This window comes from Cynoglossus semilaevis, chromosome 14, assembly GCF_000523025.1.
Source record: "Cynoglossus semilaevis isolate Cse_v1.0 chromosome 14, Cse_v1.0, whole genome shotgun sequence".
NCBI classification, from domain to species: domain Eukaryota; kingdom Metazoa; phylum Chordata; class Actinopteri; order Pleuronectiformes; family Cynoglossidae; genus Cynoglossus; species Cynoglossus semilaevis.
In genome coordinates, this window is record NC_024320.1 from 7,881,680 (window position 1) to 7,904,369 (window position 22,690).

Below are 22,690 nucleotides of genomic sequence, written 5' to 3' on the forward strand. Positions count from 1 at the left end.
GGAAGTGCGAACTGCTTCTGTCTGGAGTTCAGGCTGTCCACGGCTGCTTGCTTGGCAGGAAGCTCATCCACACGGGCCTGACACATGCACAATCCCAGACAAACAAACACTAAATAACCAAACACTTTCCAAATGAAATCCATCAACACCCACACTTTACTACAGGGACGTTCTTTCCTCCCTCATCGGATGAGGGTCAGCATATACTCTGCATTTATGGTCAGGCAAAAGTGAAAAGATTACAATATATATATATATATAGGCCAGACACATGAAAGTGAGCTGACATATGGCAAACTACAGTAGTTTTCACCAGTAAAAAATTGATTTCTTTTTTTTTTTTTACTGAATAAATTTGACCCTAATGCCAAACAGTTAGCACATTAAGGAAAAACATGCACATCATTAAAAAGGGTGAAATGAACAGATTCCAAAAACCTCAAAAATATACAATATAGTTGAAATTGGTAATTCAATGCAAAAGAAAATTATTTTAAAAAAATAGGTCAGTAAATATCTTAAATGTATCCCTGGTAGCAAGGAGGATCAACTAAAACTAAAAAAAGTCATATAATCTGGTGAAATAATCCAAAAACTACATGCCTTTTCACCTAAGTAAAAAGTCTTCAATGTGATGGTGAAGCACAAACAAAATGTGATAGAACTACTAACAGAACTGTTCTGACATTAGCTGTGTGTTTTAGGCAGAGTGCAGTAATAAAAAACAAAGAGCTGGATCTTCTGATATTAACAGTGATATTAAATGACATAAATCAGAAAACACATGCAGACCCACACGTCAGCTGAAATTTCTGCACCGCTCCACCCTTTCCTACCTGCACTTTGTCCAGGGTGTCTCTGATGTGCTGTGGCTCGGCCGGCTGCAGAGGGATGGCCACGACGCCCTCGGCCTTGTCCAACCAACCCAGCATGGAGCTCTGGTCCTCTTGGAACTGCGCCGCCGCTGTGCGAGCCTCCGCAGACCTAGAAGAGGATGCCACAAACAAGGCAAGAGTTATGGTTGAACTGGACGTGAATTTTCTCAAAGAAGACGTTTCACCTCTCATCCAAGAGGCTTCTTTAGGTCAGAACTGAAGAAGCCTCTCACAGCAGGTAAATACACAACAAAAACATAAACGGATACCCAGGAGACAAACAGGTTAAAAAAGAGCTCATTTAAAAACCTTATCGGTGAGTCAGAAATATTGATGAAAAAAGCCAAAGCCAAAATGTAACAGAAAAATACCCAACATTTACTAGCCACAAGCTCACAGTTAGATAAAAGCTCAGTCAGATTTTCAGTCAGAAATATCACGTTACCGCCTCTTGTGCTCATTGAGCTGCTGGCAGACGTTGATCCAGCGAGTGTTGAGCAGTTTGAGTTGACTTCTCAGCTGTAAGGCACTGTCTGGTGTGCTCTGCTGACTGATGTCCTCTCCAGAAGAGTTCACTCTGCCCAGCAACGCTTCCTTCACAGGCATGTCCTCCGTCAGGTCCTGCACACAGAAGTGTTTTCAGTCCCTTGACTCTAAGCTAACACTGAAATACACTGTTGCATCCAACACTATATAAATATAATCAGTGCATGTCTAATAATCTGTTAATTAATAATAACAATGACGATAATAATAATAGCTCTATTAATGATAGCCTTAAAGATTGGCTATTTTTTAGGGTTACCTCCTGTTCTTCTGTAAGGCGTCAGCTGACGTTTAGCTACCAGCTAAGCTATTGTTCATATTTTGCTTCTTAAGATATATAATGTATTTGTCAAATATTTTACTGTACACTGAACTCAATATTCTTTGCAATTATTATGTCTGATTTGTTTTTCACTTAATTTGGACTATTTTGGAGATAACCTTCCATCAATTTCTGAGTGACCCTTTTTCTGTTATTATTTCATAAACTACAGCTACTTTTAGGCTAGGGATTAGCTATATTTCTTGTAGCTACTCCTGACTCTGGTCCAAACCAAAAAAATAAAAAACAACCTCTCTGGAAACACAGATCTGGAACATAAAACACGCACGTACATGTACTACTGTGTGTGTGTGTGTGTGTGTGTGTATTACTCTGAGATGCAGTCTGTGAGCTGCTGGTTCCATCTCAGCCAGTTTCAAAGTGCCCTCAGCATCACATAGCCATTCTTCTAGAACCTTCTCATCTGAAATAAACTTGTTCCACTTGGAATTGCAGTCTTGCCAACGCCTGGATCAAAACAAACACACATCAACATGAATACACAGAGCATTATCTGGACACTATCAACCTAAGAGGTGCTAGTTATTCCAACCCAGTGGTACCAGAAACTACAGACTGAAAGTACTGAAATAGTAGTACTGAACTTCATTCCCCATGCAAGAACTCTTTCAGACCAACGTTCAGAACAAAAGAGAGTCAAAGGAACACAACACACTAAAGAACAATAATAAACTAATCATATTCATGGACAGAAATGCACTTCAGAAAGGGCATAAGTAGATGAGCAGCAATCCTGTGCCTTCAAAATAAAATGTCATAGCTTTCTTTGGCGATTCGTCGTAGACTGACCTCAGGCGGTCTTGGTAGAGCTTGTTGAGCTTGTCCCAGTTGTTGTGGAGGTGTGAGGCTGTCTCCTTGATTCTCTGACCCTCTAGTGGTCGGGCTCCTGACACCATCTCCTCTCTGCGGCCCAGTGCTGCCTCCACAGGGGGTTGTAGCATAGCTATGCTAGCTTTCACTTCCTGCATGAGAGTGAAGACAAAGGGTGAATATATTTTTTATGGAATGAACATTTCACCAAACACAAATGTGTGATTGATAATTTACTCTTTTTTGATGTTATATTTGGTTAGGTTAAGCTAAGTTATTCACCTTAGATTTGGGTTTTTTAGATTTTAATGGGCTGATTTTCTGTTGTTAATTTTATAGTATTTATAGTATTTTATATTTATGTGAAATAATATATTTTTCTCTTATTATGATGACTTAGTTAACCTAACTTTATTATTTATTATTCAAAAGTATTTTTGATAACTTTTGTTTAGCTACATTTAGCTAACTTAAATTTTTTATTTAACTAATAATATAGCTAAGATTTTCTCTAATTTACTTTTTGTCAATTTTAGCAGGGGTAAACTAAATTAACTGACTGCTGACTGTTTACTGTACACAAGCTTTAAATGAGTTTAGCTAACTTATATTTTTATTCATGAAAATATATTTTGGTTTGACCTTTTTGTTGCTTGATTAGCAATGCTAATGCTTAACTCTATCTTTTAAATAATTGTATTTAGGCTTTTGCAACTTCTTTGCAACGATCCTGGCTATCCTTTAATTATCTTTCATCTTAACACTTCTTCAACACAACTCTTTTTGATTTACATGTATGTTTTAGCTCAACTTCTTACTTAGACTTGAAGTCTTTTAAGGATGTGATTTTTGTCGATGTACATGTGGTTTTTTTTAATAGACCAAAACAATGCTGTGGTTAATATATGCTCTGAAACAGAAAGGTTAGTAAAGTTAAACACTGTTGTGTACTGACCTTCAAGCACTGCTCCTGTTGAGGCAGATTGTAAAACGCTGCCGGCCAGTATTCAGGGGAATTCAGCTTGAAGTCTGTTTCTGACACCGAACGCAGCAGCATCTGCAGTTCTGTGAGGTAGTCCTGCACACACACACACACACACACACACACACACACACACACACACACAGAAGCACACACAGAAAGTGTGTGACTCGTTTAGAACCATTACACAACCGTGATTATAGGCTAATCTTTAGAGAAAGAAAATGCTTGATATGACCTCAAACTTAATCTTATTTCTATTATTTGACATAGAAGAAATGAATTAAAATAAACTACCCTTTAATTTAAAATTTCAAAACAAAAAAATGATGAGACCAAAAAGGCAAAGGAGCTGCAGCTGATTAAAGGCTCTTTCTCCTTCTCCACCCTTACTGTTTAATCTGATGCTATTTCCTTGCAGATTAACCTGTCTTTAACTTAAAATGTGAAAATAATAAAAAAAAAAGAAATAAAATCTGTATGACGCACTGACATACAATCAGCATCTAATGCTTGGTATGTGCCCCCTGTTCAGAGAATCAATCCAAAGTCCTGAGGGATAGAGGGAAAAATATCACTCTCTACTCAAGCTCCCAATTGAACAGCATTTTTGGCCAATCATTCTCACTTTTACACCAGAGTCCACAGAGAAAATTGGGCCTGTTTTGTATTTTTTTTTTTTTTGCTAAAAGGGTCACTGCCTCTCTCTAACTGCCTTGTGTGGTCACCAAGGTAACACCAAATGAAGGGTTTCAAACAATGAACCTACAAAGCACATTTTGCACTGTCAAGGAGGCGGATGTTGATCAATAACTTCTGTACATGGTTTAATAATTAAAGGAGGGTCTACATCTACATAGTTTGACAAATATGTGATGAGTTACATCTGGTGTTTTTCTTTATACAAAAATGTAACAAAACAAAGACAAAAAAAGCTCTAACTGCTTTAAATGATATCTAAGAAATTAAACAGGCTATCTTTTTTGGAGGCTGTGGTTCCAAAGTAACTTAAAAACACTGGTAACTTTAATGTCTATAGGAAATTATGACTTTTTCTTTTTAGGTGGTATGTTTCCAACAGAGTCTGTTATCATTAGTGAGATGTGCATCGGGAGAAGATTCATGATCATGATACGATGGTCCAATACCAGCCTTGCAGTACCACAGCACCACGCTTCTACTGAACCATCCAAAACTGAAAGCCAGTTAGACAGAAGTCGTTCTGAGGCCACAGGGTCAGGCCGGTTTTAACTGCCAAAACCAGTGGAGCAGTTCCAGACTTTTCAGGGCACTTACTGAGGAAATAAAAGTTTAATTCAGGTTCAAACTGCTGATTTTCTCAGTGGACTTGGATTAAATTGCAAACAAAAAAAACTTCAGTTTGCAAATTTGCAGCTTTTAATGTCTTAGGTATCAAACACATGCTGCTTGGACCAGGTGGAGACTTTTATCAAAGGAGCACTTTGTTCAGTTTTCAGGGAGCTGTTTCTCGGTGCAGTAGGCACAGTGTGTACCAGCATTCAACAGCAACATCTTTCTAATCATGTAGCATTAGCCAAAAGCACAGACATTTCTCCAGGTTTCTGGACCGTCACAATGATATGGTGAAATGCTGAAGGGATACGTACATCGTCGGAGACTGGCAGATCAGGAAACTGCTATGGTGTAAAGCGATTGGTCAGCATGCACATACACAGGCAGACAAGAAAATAGATGGGGTTACCAACATGTCAGTGTGCCATTTCACATGAACACGTGACACATGAAAATGAGAATGCAGCAAAGAAACACAGCAACTCAGGTTTGACTCCAGAGAGTCATTCTCAACTTATGTCAAACTCATTCAACACTCCGTCATGCATGGTTAGTTTACTGGTTTATTGATTTATTTAATATATCTTGTTTTGTTTTAGAATTTAGCTTCATGTCATATCTCTGACTCTGGTGTCATCTGAGGGCTGGTGAATCAGATTTAACATACTGCACTGGACTGGTGTTGTTTTCTGACTTCTGAAACTTGTGAGTTAGAATGAATTTGGCCAAGATAACATGATCAAATGATGGCATGGATTTAGCCCTGTGTCTCAGAAATACATATCAAATATTGTTGAATTATACAGGTAGGTGAATATATAGCTATAAGTGAGCCACGTTTAGCTAAATAAATGTGAAAAAAAACCATTTGATGACACTTCACGTTTAGCTAAATAAATGTGAAAAAACCCATTTGATGACACTTTACCAGCTATGAGTAAAAGCAGGTACAGAAGTAAGTAGCATTTACTTCAAGCGATAGCAAAAGGTTAGCAAAAATGTATTGAAAAAAATGAATAGCAAAAGATAAGCAAAAATGTATTGAAAAAATGAAATTTAGATGTGTCATACTAATCAGTAAAATGTGATTAAATGCAAACTGTAATTTTTAGTTATTTGACTAGGCTTTAAATGAACATAAAATGTCACATCAGAAATCAAGCGTAGGTAGCCCACATATAGCTAGATATGGCCCAGCAACTTCAAGACAACAGGGCTAAAACATAATGTGTCAGCTTCACAGTTACCAAAAACTAGGCAGAAATAGTCTGATTATATTGTAGTACACTGTACCACTAGTATTTGGTACATTTATTGTTTATTAAAGCTAAATAAAAATCCTGCCTGCAGTACCTACAAAACCATCACAGGAAGCCTCCTGGAGCTGGAACGCTACACTTCCATGAATTCATTTTGGTTTGGTTTCATGCTGTTGGTTAGTCACACTATCTCAGGTGAACAGAATTAATTTGGTATAAATCAAGCCTGACACTCACACATTGTCTTTTGAAGGGTATGAACTTGCCCTCCACCTCAGCCCAACGCGTGTTGAGCTTTAGCTGCCTGGGCTCCACTAGACTGGCGGCTCCAGCTTCTGACAGCTGATTGGCTAAGCCCTGCACCTCCTTAAGCTCCTCCTTCTTCTGGTCGAACTCTGAGCCAATTTCCTATTGGATGGAATCAACCAGGTGGGTCACTCACTATTTGTTGAGGTCGGGGATTGTGAGGGTGGGGGTATTAAGCACAAAGAGAAATGAAGATGTGCTTGGACACACAGACGTACACACTCGCATCAGGGTAAGAAATGTGAGGGCATCTGGATAACAGAAATGATTAGGTGTGGATTCTTTTTTAATTGTCAAAACTATGTTGAGAAAAAATAAAATATCAAGTTGACAAAAAAAAAAAAAAAAAAAACAAGTTGAAAAAAAAAAAAAAAACAAGTTGAAAAAAAAAAAAAAAACAACAAAACATATTAAAGCAGACTAAGACAAAGTAAAATGGACAAGAATTCTAAGCAAATACTGAAAATGTTTGATCACTGATGTGAGTGCTGATGCCTATATCGGACTATATACACAATATATTCTATATTTCAGTTCTTACTAGAGAAGGATACAAAAGTTAAGTGTTGATTTGTTGGTGTTTATTGCAGACTTGATGTGCTGGAGTTACAGGTAGTGAGCAGATTACGTCTTTCTGTACCTTTCATTTTCAGATTACGAGGCGGCATTTCTCCAAAGACTGCACTGTTGTGGCTGAAATGCACACACAAATACCAGCTATTGTAAAGGCTTTCCTTTAAATTAAAATAATAATAATTATCTACTTTTCCAGAATAATGGGTAAATGTCAGGCCTTTTCAAAAATTGTACTTCTAAGTTTCCTTTTTTTCCTGTCTATTTACAGCACATTTTTGGCTTAGGTTCATGTTGGCAGTGAATTGTGACATAGATATGGTTTTAATTTTCACGAAATGTAGCCAACAACCTAGAAATGAATTTGAAAAAAATAATTAAAAATTATATTCAAATGAATCATCTTTATGAAAAAAAAAAAGCCCAGAATGATTTATTTCTTACCCTGACACACACAACACACGACTTCTCACAAGATAAAAATTACTCACAGGAGAAATCAATCTCAAACAAACCAAGAACAAAGATCCATTTTGTACATTCCGCTGCATTTACATAGAGGCACATGCTGCCTGAAGACTTTATTTTAAAATAAGAATACAGACAGGGGACAGAGCAGAGGAAGAAGTGCTGCAATAACAGAGAAAAGAAGCAGGGATGCAGAATCAGACAGACACGGTACGACATCGCTAATGTGGCAGTGACAGATCAATCTGAGGTAAGCATGACAGAGTGAGTCCACTTAGCGAAATGTCATTTTGATCATCTGAAAGTAAAAGAAAAACATAGAGTCAGAATGAAAAACAGAAGCAATAGCTGATGTTCCTGTGCTCTGGTAACGATGAGCTGTTGTAAGAACATCAACATGTGGTCAGAGTTCAGAAAAAAATCTGTCTTATGTTTTAAAATTCAATGTGTAAAAACACTTGATTCACGTAACTGAATGGACATCAAGTGGAAACTTTTCAGTTTCATTCACCCATGCTGATATTAATGTGATATTTATAAACTGAAATGATAAAATATTGAATCCATGTTTATATGATACAGAATCATCACATATGTTTAGTCTAAAAACACTACTAAGTTACTAAAAAACTCACAAAAACCCTTTTAAATTAGCCATACACTAATAGCATGAATTAGGAAAAAACTATTGACCTAAATTTGGACAAAATTTGGCCAAAACATTGGCTCTAACTCTTAACTCTGTGACTAAGCTGGAAATATTTTCATAGGTATGCTGTAGGTTGAACCGCAAACAGTTAAGGTGGAAATTAGCCAATAGCAAACAATGCAGTTTCCTTTAAAGTGAACACGAGAACTGTGTGAGTCAAGACCTAAACTTAATGTTTAACTCCAGTGCTCAGATAAACTGTCAGCTGGAACTGCTGCTCTGATGAAGCTGTTGATGTTAAAACAACACACTTGAATATAGGGCTGTTTGTGCAGTGGAGACCTTCCTACATCTGTCTCAGAAAGACATCTCATATCTATGAGGACATGTAGAATGGACAGAAGTGATATGACAGACAGTGTTAGATACAGGAAGAAGGATGACGAGGAGAACCAAAACAATGAAGTAACACGGAAAAACTGTTTTACTAAGCACCTACTGCCAGACCTTTTGAGCCCAGCACAGGACCAGGAGTGTTGACTTTGGCTGAGGTGTGGCCTAAATAATGTACATACAACATAAAGACGATCTTGTCTGGGAAGAGAAAAGTTATCTGGTCCAAAATATGTACAGAAGCAGCCAACTGAGTTAATTGTCCACTTTCTGTGTGAAGGTGTAGGTTCATTAATTAATGCTCTATGTTTAGTCACCTTGACCCGCTCGCCTTCAGGTGGGTCGGGGAGTTGGTCCACGCTGCGTTGGATATCATCCAGCCATGCCAGCAGGTCATGTGACTTCCTTCTGTACTGGTACCACTGAGGAGCGATGGCCAGTGCCTTCCTGTTCCTCAGTAATCTCAGGTCCTGTGAATTCCAGAAAACACAGACACGCATAGTTTGTATTTTTGTATAACTATTACTTCATTTTACTCTGTTATACCGTTGTGTGCTTTGATTGTGTAATCCAGTGCTGGTGTGCTACCGATGCTACTTTGGCGCCCTCCATTGGTGTGTGGAAAATGAAGGGCTTAAAATCATGGCAGTGATCTCAAAAAGAAAGAAGGTGAGCCAGGAGAATTACAGGGAACTTAAACTTCCAGTAGCTTCTAGCTTTTTTTAACACAACATTTCAGACTAATTTTGAACTTTTTAAACATTATCGCTGAGAACAGTGGATCACCTTCACAGTGTTGTACTTGTTGCTGAGCTGGTTGTGCTTGAGCCTGACTTGTTCTCTTTTGTCCACGTCTGGGACTCTCTTTTGTAGATGCTCTCCTTTCAACAGCAACTCCTTCACTGCACCCTCCTCACAGTCCTGAAAACACACACACACACACACACACACACCATTGTTATGATTTCATGGACAAACAGCTCATTGTCTGCTCGGGTTCTGATGAAACCTTGTCTTCCTGGAAGTCTTCTTCTTTCAGGTTTTCTCCTTGTTTCACCTCCTCCTCCAGCAGCTCCAGCCAGATCTGGGCTTCACTGTGGTACTGCTCCAGCTCTTTGGCTGTTGCTGCCGTCTGTCACACACACACACACACACACAAGATTAAATGATCGGTGGTGAATTTGGACACAGAGGTCAACACAGTGACTGAGTGGTTGTGAAGTCTAGTTAGTGAGTTAATGAAGTTAATTCACAGCTTAGATGTCATTCACTTGGAGTTGAAATTGAAATAATAACAATAATTCAAGTTTGCTTTGTACGTTCTTTGTAAACAGAGACCTATTTTAATACATAGGCTCTTTCATTATTACGTCTCAGTGTATTGTCCTTCTCTTTGTTGCACCCGTCCACTGGACCTCCTCCCCCAAACCCCCCCCCCCCGTCCACCAACAAACACCCACATCAATACTCATGAATAGCATGGATAATTGCCCACATCTCACCTTTCAACACACTCAAACTCCCTGCCCCTCCATTATGCCCCCCCTATAACATAGGCGTGTGCACGCACACACACACACACACACACACACTGCCCTACAGCTGAGAAACAGAACATTATATTTACCAACATCTCTTAAACATGGACATTACTTGAATAACTTAAGAGAATGATTGTAATTTGAACTAGTGATAGTAAATAGTCTCTATATATTATATAATATTTTCCTTCTTACACTTTTCTTATTGCCCACTAGGGACAGGACAGATCTGAATTTAATTGGTCTTCCCTGTTTTTGTCTGACTGTTGTGAACTTTGGTATTTTTGGGATATTTTAATGAAACCTTCAGTGTTTCATTATTTATAATGATCATATTTATTGTTGAAGCTTTATACAAATATTGTTTTATTTAACTGCTGTATTTAATACTTGCATATATAGAACTAGTTGTGTGAGTGATGTCAAATTCATTTGACAACTATACAAAAATACTTACTTATAATGAATTCTGGGTAACTTTGTATTTAACATTTAAGTTTATGTTGAAATCAGTTTGTGTTAACTGTCAGACTGTATTAGTATGAGGAAGATTCTGACCATTCCAGACTGAATGCGCTGGGCGACATTGTCAAATCTGTGGTTGAGCTGCTTCACTTTGGGCCCCACTTGGGCCTGGCAGTTCTCTCCCCGGGTGGACATGAGCTCCTGTGCCAAGGTATTCACCTCCTCCATTTTAGCCCTGCTCAGCTCCAACTCAGCACGCAAAACCTGCATCACAAGAGAAAGGTGATTTCATGGTGATAGCAAAACCATTTTGGATTTAGAGAGAGGACTTTTGTTTCTCTGCTGTAAATCTAGGCATAAGACATATGAAGACATTAATACATTTTGAGCTTCAGTCTTTCTCTGTTTGTTGTTCTGTAAAATGTTTCAGTGTAAAATGAATCTGTAAATAATGTTCTTTGTGTCTGTGTGTGTCGTTGGAATGTAATCACTATTGTTGCTACTTGGGTAAATGTGAAAAGAAAAATAAATAAACTGAATTGTTGATTTTGTCAATGAACATTTGTAAGAACGGTAGAACGAAGCATAAATAATTTCTGTTTCCTTTTTTGAAAAGCTGTTTCAATAATGGATGGCTTGATCCAGTACTCAGGTACGGTATTGGTCTGATATTGGTCAAAATGTCAGGATAGAACAAAAAAAATCACCAACTGTAGCCATCTGATCTGATACCTAAACCCTAAACGCTCAATTTAACTTTGCAGGACATTGTGTAACAGGAGATACTGTCGCCTCAGCCCATGGCATTGAAGAAAAGAAGGTATCGGATTGACATGGGTATCGACAGACGCTCTAAGTTGCAGTTGCAGTATCGGACATGAAAAGGTTGTATGGAGCCATCCCTAGTTTCAATAAGACAGTCTTTTGTGAATTGACCCAGTAACGTTGTCGATCAAAACAACAACCTTCAGCACTGCATCGTTAGGTCCGTGACTTTCCAGTTCATCCATCTTTTTCTCTGCTCCGTCAATCCATCCATTCACTTCCTCTATCTGTCCTTCCAACTTCTGCATCTGCCGCTGGTAGTCCTATCCGGGAAAAAAGTTTTTTTTTTTAAACTTTGATGTAAAATAGAAAACACAATCCATTTGTTGTACGTGGCCTCACCAGCAGCAGGTTAAGCCATTCCTCTGCTCTGGACGTGACTGCAATCCAGTTGCAGCGCAGCAGGCTGACCTTATCGTCTACCAGACCTCCCTGACCCCGCAGCACAGCCTTGAGGGCCTCGGCCAGGTCCACCACAGCCTGCAGCTGAGGCTGACGCCGCTCCGTCTCTGCGTGGATGGACTGAGAGGTGGGAAAATGTCATTATACACAGATGAAAATTTAAAGACAAAAATTAATATTGCATCTAGGTAGAAAAAGATTTGGAAATAAAAGAACAACCTAAAAGTTCGACTGTAGGTGTGAATGTCAAGCTGGTCAGTGACCTTATATCAATCACAGCAGCCAGATTTCATTAATAACATTAATAACAAAATGACATTTGTGACACTGGTTTTTGTTCTGTGCTTGTTGCTGTGCTGTACCTCTGCCCAGGCCACCTCTGCCTCCAGATCACTGGGCATGCCGTCCACAGCAGAGCGCCTGGTCAGCTCAGCGTCAGTTACAGCCAGCCACTCGGTCAGTCCGTTCAGCTCTTTGCGCAGCTTTCTTGACAACTTTAGACTCTTCTCCAGCTCCAGTTTACTTTCAGTTACCTTCAAACACAGTAGTTACAGTGAATGGATCTGTCAGAAAACCTAAAGTAGTCCCAAAAGCCTAATGTGGCAAACAATGAAGCCAAAATATCTACAAGTTAGCTGAGAAACAGCTAAGAGCAATAAGATTATGATCGAGTAGAAAGCAAAGATTTGCCGATAGATTTTAAATAACAGTAAAGCAAAATAGTTTAAAGAATGCCTAAGATAATCTAACTAACTAAGAGATCATGTGGTTTAAAGCAGGATCACCAGTAACAGCTGTAGGCTAAAAGCTTAGTTAAAGAGTTAGAAACAGAGAGCATGTAGAAAAAAAATAAAATTGAAAACTACTATTACTAGTTATCTTTTAGCTAAAAGCCAGCCAAAAGTTTAAAAATAAAAAAATATATATAAAAGTGTTAGCAACAAAACAAAACTAGATAAATAAACAGATACATGTGACTAGAGCACAGCTGATCTTCAGGGTACTGACCTTTGCTCCCAGCTGGTTGTAGAGCAGTTTCAGAGCAGTTACTCTGTCGTCTAGTTCTTTTGGATGCTCCGTCTGCTGCCTTTGAACAATCTGCCTCCCGGTCTTTATCACTGTCTCAATCTCCCCTTTCACTTCACTCAGCACCTTGTACAACTTCTGTTACTCGAACACACACAAGAATTGGAGTCACATTATGGGGTGGAAATGGAAGAAAGCAGGAGAAAAAAACTGCCATTTGATGCTCTTTCTGTATGTAGTCTATATGTGGTCCTTATGTGTGGTGTTCAGGGACTTCAGTTACCTCCTGTAGTCCACAAAGATGCAGGAAGGGGTTAATTGTTCACCGTTAACAGATATGAATGTAAGTGTGAACCAACAAACAAACCCTTGTTGATGCCTCCTGGGATTTACTCCAGCTCCACTCCAGTGGGATTTCTTTGTTGACCCACTTCATTCTTTGACAATGAGCTGAGAAGTCTTATTTCCTGACCTTCGAGGTCAGATACATCTCTTTCAACACTGATTGATGTCAAGGACGTTCCTATTACAAAACACCCAGCTGTCCCACTTTTCTTTTAATTGGCCAGTGAGATGCGACACCCACCATGCACTGGTCCAGCTGGGACTGCACCACATCCTGCTCCACGCTCCGGATGTCCAGCACCCCCACCTGACTTTTGACCCCAGCCAGAATGGCCTCGCACTCGGCCAGGCGAGAATCAAAGTTGGCTGGTTTCTGGAAGAGGCGAAACTTGGTCCACACGTCCGTCAGCATTTTCTGTAAGTAGATGAAAATCAGGTGAGAACGTGACAGGGAAATGCCTGTAGAGTAACGTGCAGAATGCTGATGGTCAAACAGACCTGTGTGAGGTCAATCTGTCCCATTATTCTGTGGGAGGGGTCTTTATCCTGATTCCTTATCCTCATGTCCTCCAGGGTTGTGTCATGGTTACTCAACTCTGACTGAATTTTCTGTTTCAAACAGTGATAAAAAGCAGAGCTGCTGCAACACTAAAATACTAAAAGGTTTGAAAAGTGGTTTGAAAAAATGTTTGACTGACGGTGCATTTATTTTAAACTTTGTGACAAACACTCACGTCAAAACTAGTTTACTGAAAGGTAATTCTAATGAAATTAAAGTGTATATCCCCTTGGTGAACACAGGGGGGCAATCAGTAGCAAGGAGACTAGAGAAGGAAAATACAGTATAAGGTTAAGGTACAGTCAACACTTCACTCACTGCCCTCTCTCTATCACTCACTCTCAGACACACGTACAGTAAACAGTACACAAGTAAACTGTTTTTCTTTTCTGGTGGGGATCAATCATTTCATTTTAACATGATTGACATAGGTCAACATTTCTGATCTAACAACAAGCCGGGATTTCTAAAACTTTTGTCCAGAATCTAGTTGGTGGTTCCATAGTTTTAACCTAAATTTGTTAGTTGTTATCTACAGAAAAATATATTTGTGTAAAAATGTAGGTTCTTTACATATTTAGATAAATCCTGAGAGCTCACTGAGTCCCACATTAAGGATTTTGTTTTAGCAGTTTGCTTCCTTGCTATCTTGAAGATGTCACTGAGATTTTTCTATTTTGTTTTTCAATGTTTAAATCAACAACCCAAAGCTTTTTTTTTTGCAAAAATTTAGCTTTTTTTTAACTAAACAATAAGCTAATCTCTATGGAATTTATTCATTACTTTTAATTCATAAATTAATTAAAAACCAACATTATACAAGTTGTTGCAGTATTCATTACTTTTAATTCATAAATTAACTAAAAACCAACATTATACAAGTTTAATTGTTGCAAATAATATGCTCAAAGGAGTTGTGTAATCACTGGTGCTTAGCCAAACATTTTGCTCTCAGACTCAGCATCAACTCTGGCTTCCAATATACTTTGTTTTTTGGTTTGAAATACTGACTTTGTCAATACTGAAACACACAGTGCTCTCAGACAGTGTGACAGAATATGACTATAAAAGGTGCGTCTCTACCTGAGCCTCCTGTGGTATCTGCTGTGCGTCTATTTGGTCAGCCAGATATGAGGTGAGGTGGCGGTCAGTACTGGCCAGCGCCTCCTGCATGTCCCTGAGTGTCTTGTCGTTCTCCTGCGCCCACTGGGCACTCTTCTCAAGCTCCTTCTGTCTGAGCGCTGCCTGGATTTGGATAACAAACGTTAGACAACTTGAAAAGAAGACTGTTGATATACAGTCAATGTGACAATGTGGGGCCAAACCAGGTGGGCTGCAGCCAAACAGGCTAGGGCCAACGGTGTAAGCTGCTTCCATGAAATGTTATTGAATGGAGTCTTTAATGATGTCGGCTTCAAGGTACTGTGAAAACCCGACGAAGGTGAGTGCAAACAATGGCTCAGTCCTTCAGATTCAGTCAGAAATGGTCTATGACAGTTGTTATCGTTTCAAAGGTAGAATTGAAAATATGTAGCAAAATAAATAAAGATATTTTCTTCTTTTTTTAAATGAAAAACATAAATGTCATCCTGGGTCAAAGACATAAAAAACATCAAAGTGCACACACACACACTCTCTCTCTCTCTCTCTCTCTACCAGCATGTACCGTCTTTAGGTCAGGACTCCTGGGCTTCTCCTTCATTTCGTCTCAGGATTGCTACTTCAACAACTACGACGATAAAGTCTCAGCAGTGACAAGTGTTTCCTTCCTTCAGCTGACTGACTAACAGCAGGATTAACTAGTAACTTAAACACTTAAAGAGAGAGGGAGAGACAGCGTGTGTGTGTGTCTGTGTGTGTGGTTACAGGTGAACATGCTAATCCCACACAGACGGATAATGCCTAATATTAGCCATGATCCCAGTCTCCTTGACTCCTTCTATTCCAAACAGTTGTTCCTCGCACATGTTCCTATTTCAATTCCCAGGTCTTCCTTAATTATTTATAAACTGGGAGTTTGAGTGAGATTAAATATTTAGGCAACACAGATAACAATGTGACTGGTGGTGATGTTCTCTAATTCTACTGCAAGTGTTGCCTCATGTTTTCATATTCTCATTTAACAGCCACTTTTTCATTATTACTGATTGCACCAACGCACACAGAGGGGAAAATGGCGACGACAGAGAGGTGATCACTAGTTGTTTGAAAATGCCGTCAGCGAAGCAATAGCAGCACTCTCCACGCTGTACTTCCTCTTGTTATTGCTTTTCAACCATTTACAAGAAGCTGAAATTAAAACAGCTCACACGGCTCTCTGATCTGAGGACATGCAGACGGAGTGTTGACACAGCTTTTCCCCCTCTATATACAGGCCTGATTCCTTTCATTATTGAAGGACTGTGATCAGTTGTCAGCATTATGTCGAGCTCTCCGTTGCTGAGAAATGGGCTCCAGGAATGTTGACCATAATTGACTGTTGTAACACTTAAAGCCTGAGCACAGATTGTTACAAGAATCAAAACCAGTCTTCTATTAATTTGTCCTTCTTTATAGTAGGGCTCCCTTTGAAAATGCACAGGAACTTAAGAATAATGTACAGTATTGGTGATTCTCTTGAGGTTTTAACACATCAAATCCAGTTTGGTTGGGAAAGCGGCCCGGGTAGGCTTTAAATCCAGCCTACCCAACTTGTCAAAATTATATTATTGAATTATATTATCATTATAATTCTGTCCTTTGGCCCTTTCCCCTGCAATGTCCACATTTTTCCACTAAATGGCAGACAGGGGTGAGGTGCATTACTTTCTAGTTCACTGTTTCACTTTGGAAGTTGTTTAAACTTCACTTCAGTAAAAAATAAAAGTGGACAGTGAGTGGACAACAAAATATTTCTTCAACGTAGTCAGATCAACAGCTGTAGGTCTGACAGAAAGAAACTGTTGTAGTTTACAGAGAATACAATATCCACCATCACTTCACAACAATGACTTGGAAAGGCTAAAGCATTTATGTATGGCTTTATATGTCATTTATCTTAGTTCACACCAACACTCCATCTATATGCTCCTGGCCCGGCCTCCCTGTCAAATTTTAGAACCCACTGTGGGCCGCGAGTCAAAAGGGCCACCCCTGACCAGGTCTAAGAATCTTTGAATCAAACATGACAAGACTTCTACATGAATTACCGTTTGGATAAGGTAAGAGTGCCTCGGAAATGTTCTGGCACTTCCTCTTAATCTGCTCTTATCCACAGCAGTAGTACAGTATGGATGGTCACAGACAAAGAAGTTTAACTGCAAATCACTGCCTCAGGTGTACTACTGAATAAAGAATCAGTGTTTGAGAAAATAATTTTCACATTTTCACCAATTAAACACCCCACAACAACCTGCCCAGACATGCAGGTCCAGAGATGTGTAAATGAGTTCCTCTGTTCCCTTGTTTGTGCAGTTTGTGCAGACATTAACAATAGCTTCAGTTAAATGCACAGACCTGATAATAGATATGGATTGATCAGGGCCGAGTGACGATTACAGGATTTTTAAATCATTAAATATCAATATACTGAGGTTGACACCAGATGTGAACTTTACACACATCTCAGAGCTTGATGACATCCAACGATCCACTCACAGTAGAACCAGTCCCCTGCCAATGCAGTACAGCATTTCATTCCCTGAATCTATACCAGTAGAACAGAAGGGACAGCCTTCAATTACCAGACACCACTTCAGTGGAACCAGAGGCTCATACAGTTTCTGAAGGCAGACTCATTCTGGTGCCACAAAAACCAAACAAAAAACATTCTCTTTGTTCAGTTTCCTAGTCAGAGCAGGGTTTATTAAACCTGAGCTATTCTACGCCTAGACTGCAGGGGGAAATCCCATTGTACTGTGAGTGCTCTCTCTTCCTCTCTCTTTCTTTCTCTGTATATTTTTAAACAGTTCAATTGAATGACTTTATTTGAGGTTGAAATAATGAATGAGGCTATAAACACTTTTTAATCTTTGCAGTCTGACAGTTAAGAACATTTTAACACAGAGAGCAAACCAAATATTTGTGGCAGATCATTTCAGAAATCTGTCTGACTATTCATTACTGTTGGATAAACACAACTAAAATTAAAAATAATCAATTTTTAATATAATGTATGGAAGGTAAAGCACAAAAATAAAGTTAAACATTACTGTTTACAAGAAAGCGTAAAAAGGAATTTCTCCTGGGAATATCCTCGTTTCATCTACAATTCTTTGGAAAGTTTATGAATTGAAAACAGCAACCTCAGAAGGATTCCTATCAAATTGTCCTCTCTGTTCACAAAAGAAAAAAACAAAACAAAAACCAGGGCCCATATGTTGCTCTCTCTCTCTTTGTGTGCATTTGATTTCCCTCGTCCTCGCAGAGAAACACACAAAGAGCTCCTGACCTTGTTGGAGATGACAAATACACAAAGCTGAACATCACAAAGGCGCGTTGAAACAAAAGACCACCAGAGCCCTAACTCAAAGGATACAGACATACTGACTAGAAAAATATAAACACGTCGAACCCAAACAGCTCTGAGCACACAAGCCGACCCATGCACACCATCTCTGTTGAGTGGTGAAATTACAGGAGTCTTATCAGGCTGTAAAGAAAACATTTATCTGATTCTGTGGCAGGATTAACCCAGTTGGTGATGTGTGGGTGTCTGTGTGTGTGTGTGTGTGTGTGTGTTTGATGGCTGATGATGGCCACAAAAGACAAGCAGGGTGAAGAGAAGAAGGAAACTGATGAAAGGAAACAGTAAGGGTAAAAATAAGAAGTAAGATAAAAATGAACATTTATCCTTAAAAAAAGAAGAATTAATGGTAAATTAAACTTTTCCTTGTAACAACTTTCATAAGAACAAATGTAAGTTGTCTTAAAAACACACAGGCGTGTGACTGAAATACTAATTATATTAGTGTTATATAATTATAGTGTTAGTGTTATATAATAATGTCCTGCTCTTGGAGGTTCGTCTTCCAGATAGACTAACCAAACAACACTTTCATTTGGTGTTTGTGCTGTCACTTAAAGGTAATCAAAAATCGTTAAAAACACAAGAGACTTGAATCTTACCCTGGACATCAGTTCATCCCATCTGGCATTAAACGCATCAAGTTTCTGCTGAATGAGTTCATCCAGAACTCCCCCGTCCATCAGGGTCTGGGCCAACTCTCGAATCTGATTCCTGTTGTCCTCTGGATGACGCAGAAGGAGTTCCAGGCCCTGCACAGGTGGAACCCCGCCCCCCCCACAAATGATTACAGTACACAGTCACACTTGTCATGTGATTTCTAAAAATTCAGAAGGAACCCTAAAGGACCTCCAACCAGCAGGGAGGCATTTTTTACCCTTTTACACATTTATTTTACAAGTTTCTTTTTTTCTACTTGTAAGAATTTTCAAGATCAAAGCATTTCCTCTATGAAACAACTCAGCAAAGCTAATTAAAATCTCAGTCCAATAGCTGAACTTGACTTGTGGCTGGGGTCACTTTAGAAACATGTGTTTATGTAATGATTAAATAATGAACAAAGGGATTTTTTCTGTATAAAAGTCTCAATAAAATGAATGAAGTTTAAAAATAATTATTGGTGTTATAGTAAGGGAGGAAATTCACTATCAGTATCTGTGCGACATTGGTCAAAATTATAGGATCGAACATCAACAGAAACAACTATAGCCCGTCCAATCAGATACCTAAGACCAAATACTTAACTTAACTTTGAGCGACATGTTGTAAACAGGGACACTATCGTCTCAATAACGCCACACACTGGAGGTGAAAAGACGGTATCGGACTGACATTGGCAACTGAAGTCACTCCAAGTTGCAGTATTGGTATCGCACATGAAAAAGTTTTATGGTTATAAAAAAGTTATACTTTTACATCTCAGAAACTTTCTGCCCATGTAAGGTAGTAGTGTTGTGGTGGAATGGTTTGGTGCTGAATACTTCGTCACACTTACTTCCAGCGCCTCCTGCAGCTCCTCTGCTCCTCCCTGTAGATTTTCCGTCTCATCCAGTTTCTGCTCCAGCTGGTCCAGGAAGGCGTTTTCCTGCTCCAGGTATGAAAGCAGCTCACACCAGCACGCCCACACCTCCTATACAGCAAACACACACACACAGTCTGGTTATCATGAGTCGTGAGTACTTCACACAGACATAATGCATTGCAGAGGGGCCGACATTTAAAATGCCTCATTCAAATTAGAATTAAAGAAAGAAGCACTGTGAAATAATTCACCCTGTAAGAATTTCACCACTGCATAGGTATAGACTCTTTAAAAACCCAGTCGAGACAACCATACGCACGATAAGCTCCACTGAGCTACTTAAAATGATATGGCGGGCCACGTTTGGGCCACGGGCCTTGAGTTTGAAATATGTGATTTAAAAGATTTAAAACATTTGAAATAACAGTTAGTGAAATCTATGTTTGGCAGTGGGCTGTTTGCGAACATATATTGTATATAAAAAATACATCATATTTTTCTAAATCAATATATTTTCAGTTAATCATATTGGTCTGGTCATTTTTAAAGTAGCTAGAAAGAAAGTCTGGGCACACCTATTATAAAACATCTTGTCTTTTGTTATGATGTTTTTTTAGACTGAAAAATGTGGAAAAGAAAACAAGTGAATCATTTGTAAGCAGCAGTTTTGTCAGCAGTGTGTCTTCCAAAAATTCAATAATCCGTGATGTAAGTTTTAAACTCTTTTCAGACAAATGAAAAAAACACATAAATCAGCCTTAACAATCAAACCAGGTTCCACTGGCTTTAAGGTTATTAAGCACAGCATGAGACCAGAAGTTTAGCAAGGAAACGGTAAGTTAATCAAATTATAAAAAAGGAGATACAACAAATGCACTTTTGTTATTCTGTGTGATAAATCAAAAGAAAACAGTCTGAGAGCTACTGGAAAAAAGACTAATAGAGAGAGCACTTCACTGAGAGAGGTGCATAGGAAGATGCATTGGCAAAGAAAAATGAGGCAAACACACAAGTGTGCTGGGAAATAAAAAAGAGGCATTATGTCAGAAAGAAGGGGAGAAAAGGGGTGAGGAGAAATAATCCATCTTGTCAATTTGAGGACAGATGGCGACAGAAAGCAGTGGGAACCACAGCCACTTTGTTTTTTATATTCACATATTAAATGCTGGGATGGCCATTGTTTTAACATCTGCTCAAAATCAACATGTTTGACGGCTTTGTTTTCCTGCTCTGGCTTCTGTCTTTTCATATAACCCTCAACTGAGAACAGCACTAAAGTTGCTTCCTGTTCTGTGAAACAACAGATTTATGTGTACTGTAATATCACATATGTCAATGCTTTTTTTTAGAAAACTAATTCTAATTCCATAAATGAGTCGGCTGAAAGATATCCAAAGATATCGCCGTATAGATAACAATGGTATGAAAAACAATTAATTCAACTCCTTAATAACAAAACAGCAGATTACCAGTCATAACTAAACATTATTCCACAAGAAAGATGTAGAAATGGAACATTTTCATCTAATGATTTTAATAATGAAATCACGGGGTTATTTAATGCAATCCCCAGTGTTTTTGATTGCAGTGATCAGTGAAGTGTGGACAATCACTTTGGCGTGACCAACTCAAGAAGCTCCAATGACATCACGTCTGTCCTTGACAGACCGGAAAAGCTGTGCTGAAAGTAGTTAGCCATTCAGGGGAGAGGACCAGGATACAAATAACTGGTCACATAATTGTTTATGGACCACACTGGATACAAAACAAAAGCAGTAGCTTCTCATCTTAGAAGAAAGACAGTGACGTGAACGCTCACACAAACCACTACAGTGGTGCTAAAGTGGTAGCTACATACACTTTAACTTGATTTAAATAAAGATCTTGTAAACATTATTAACAAAATCCTGCAGGAAAAACAACAATTTCACAACTGAACACCGTGTTTTAAATTAGACCAATCCAGGTCAACTGCATTCATTTTCCATTGCTTTGGGCCACGCCCACAGAGTGATTTCCCCACTGGCTTGAGGATCTGGCTGAGGCCAGGCTCTCTTTCTGCGAGCCACTGTTTGGATGGACAGCCACCTCAGTGGTTTCAAAATGATTGACACACCCTTCTCCCTCACCCTAAGGAGGTGAGGCTGAGAGGTGGGAATGCATAGAGCCACCTGCTAGGTCACAGGTGAAGCAGTGACCCAGATATGCAGGACAATACGTCCAGGTCCCCGTTCACAACTGGTTGATGGTTGACGTACGCCACAACTGGGGAATTATCTGTCTACTGACACGACTGTCCAGGAAAAAAAAGGGGCAGAAAATATTGCAGTGCCTGGAGCTCTAACAAATTTATGTAGTTTCATATCATCTTTGCGCCCCACATTCCATTCCCTCACTGCCCCCCCGCCCCCCACCCTCTGTATTGTTCCTCGGAGCTTCAGAGCCTTCCTACATGTCTGTGTAACTATGATCTTGGGGTTGAGGTAACGACTTGGACATGAGCATAATGCTGTGACCCAGCCTTAAAGATTTCTGATCAATAACAGTCCCAGTTTTACAACAGACATCACTGAAGTCATAAGACTGAGCAGACACACATAAACAGAACCTCACCGCTCTGCCCATTCAAGACAGGGGAGAGAAAAAGAGTGAGTGACAGCAGCCTCCCTTTTGACATCATCACAGGATAACAGAGGGAGTTGATGTTGAGCCACTGATATACTGATATACCCGGTTTATGCTGACACTCAGATCCACCAGATGATTCAACACCACCCTTGGAATCATGTGCTTCCATGAGCTGCAGCGTGCCAAATAATAGTGTGTTTATGATAGAATTCTGTTGTCACCGTGCCGTAACAGCTGGTTGAATACGTCAGAGCCTGAACAGAAGGGACTGACTGAGAAGGTTTTTCCTCGTATGAATATCTCAGAACGATTCTGTGTGACAAGCAAATGGCGATATGAAAATACACATCCACCA

At 39.3% G+C, this 22,690-nt stretch overlaps 1 protein-coding gene across 1 annotated transcript in view; it reads right to left on the reverse strand.

Annotated features, from left to right (window-relative positions):
• Positions 1–22,690, reverse strand: part of LOC103389473 (dystrophin) — a 159,323-nt gene that overhangs the window by 46,311 nt on the left and 90,322 nt on the right. Inside the window, 22 exon segments of the mRNA XM_025062208.1 lie at positions 1–2; positions 4–77; positions 837–984; positions 1,321–1,496; positions 2,076–2,211; positions 2,554–2,726; positions 3,530–3,652; positions 5,185–5,211; positions 6,367–6,537; positions 8,836–8,988; positions 9,305–9,439; positions 9,528–9,650; positions 10,618–10,788; positions 11,490–11,612; positions 11,692–11,871; positions 12,114–12,284; positions 12,760–12,915; positions 13,364–13,537; positions 13,621–13,731; positions 14,765–14,926; positions 18,788–18,937; positions 19,681–19,815. The exon segment at positions 1–2 is cut by the window's left edge and continues 41 nt beyond it. Of these exon segments, the coding sequence (XP_024917976.1) occupies positions 1–2; positions 4–77; positions 837–984; positions 1,321–1,496; positions 2,076–2,211; positions 2,554–2,726; positions 3,530–3,652; positions 5,185–5,211; positions 6,367–6,537; positions 8,836–8,988; positions 9,305–9,439; positions 9,528–9,650; positions 10,618–10,788; positions 11,490–11,612; positions 11,692–11,871; positions 12,114–12,284; positions 12,760–12,915; positions 13,364–13,537; positions 13,621–13,731; positions 14,765–14,926; positions 18,788–18,937; positions 19,681–19,815 (2,974 nt within the window).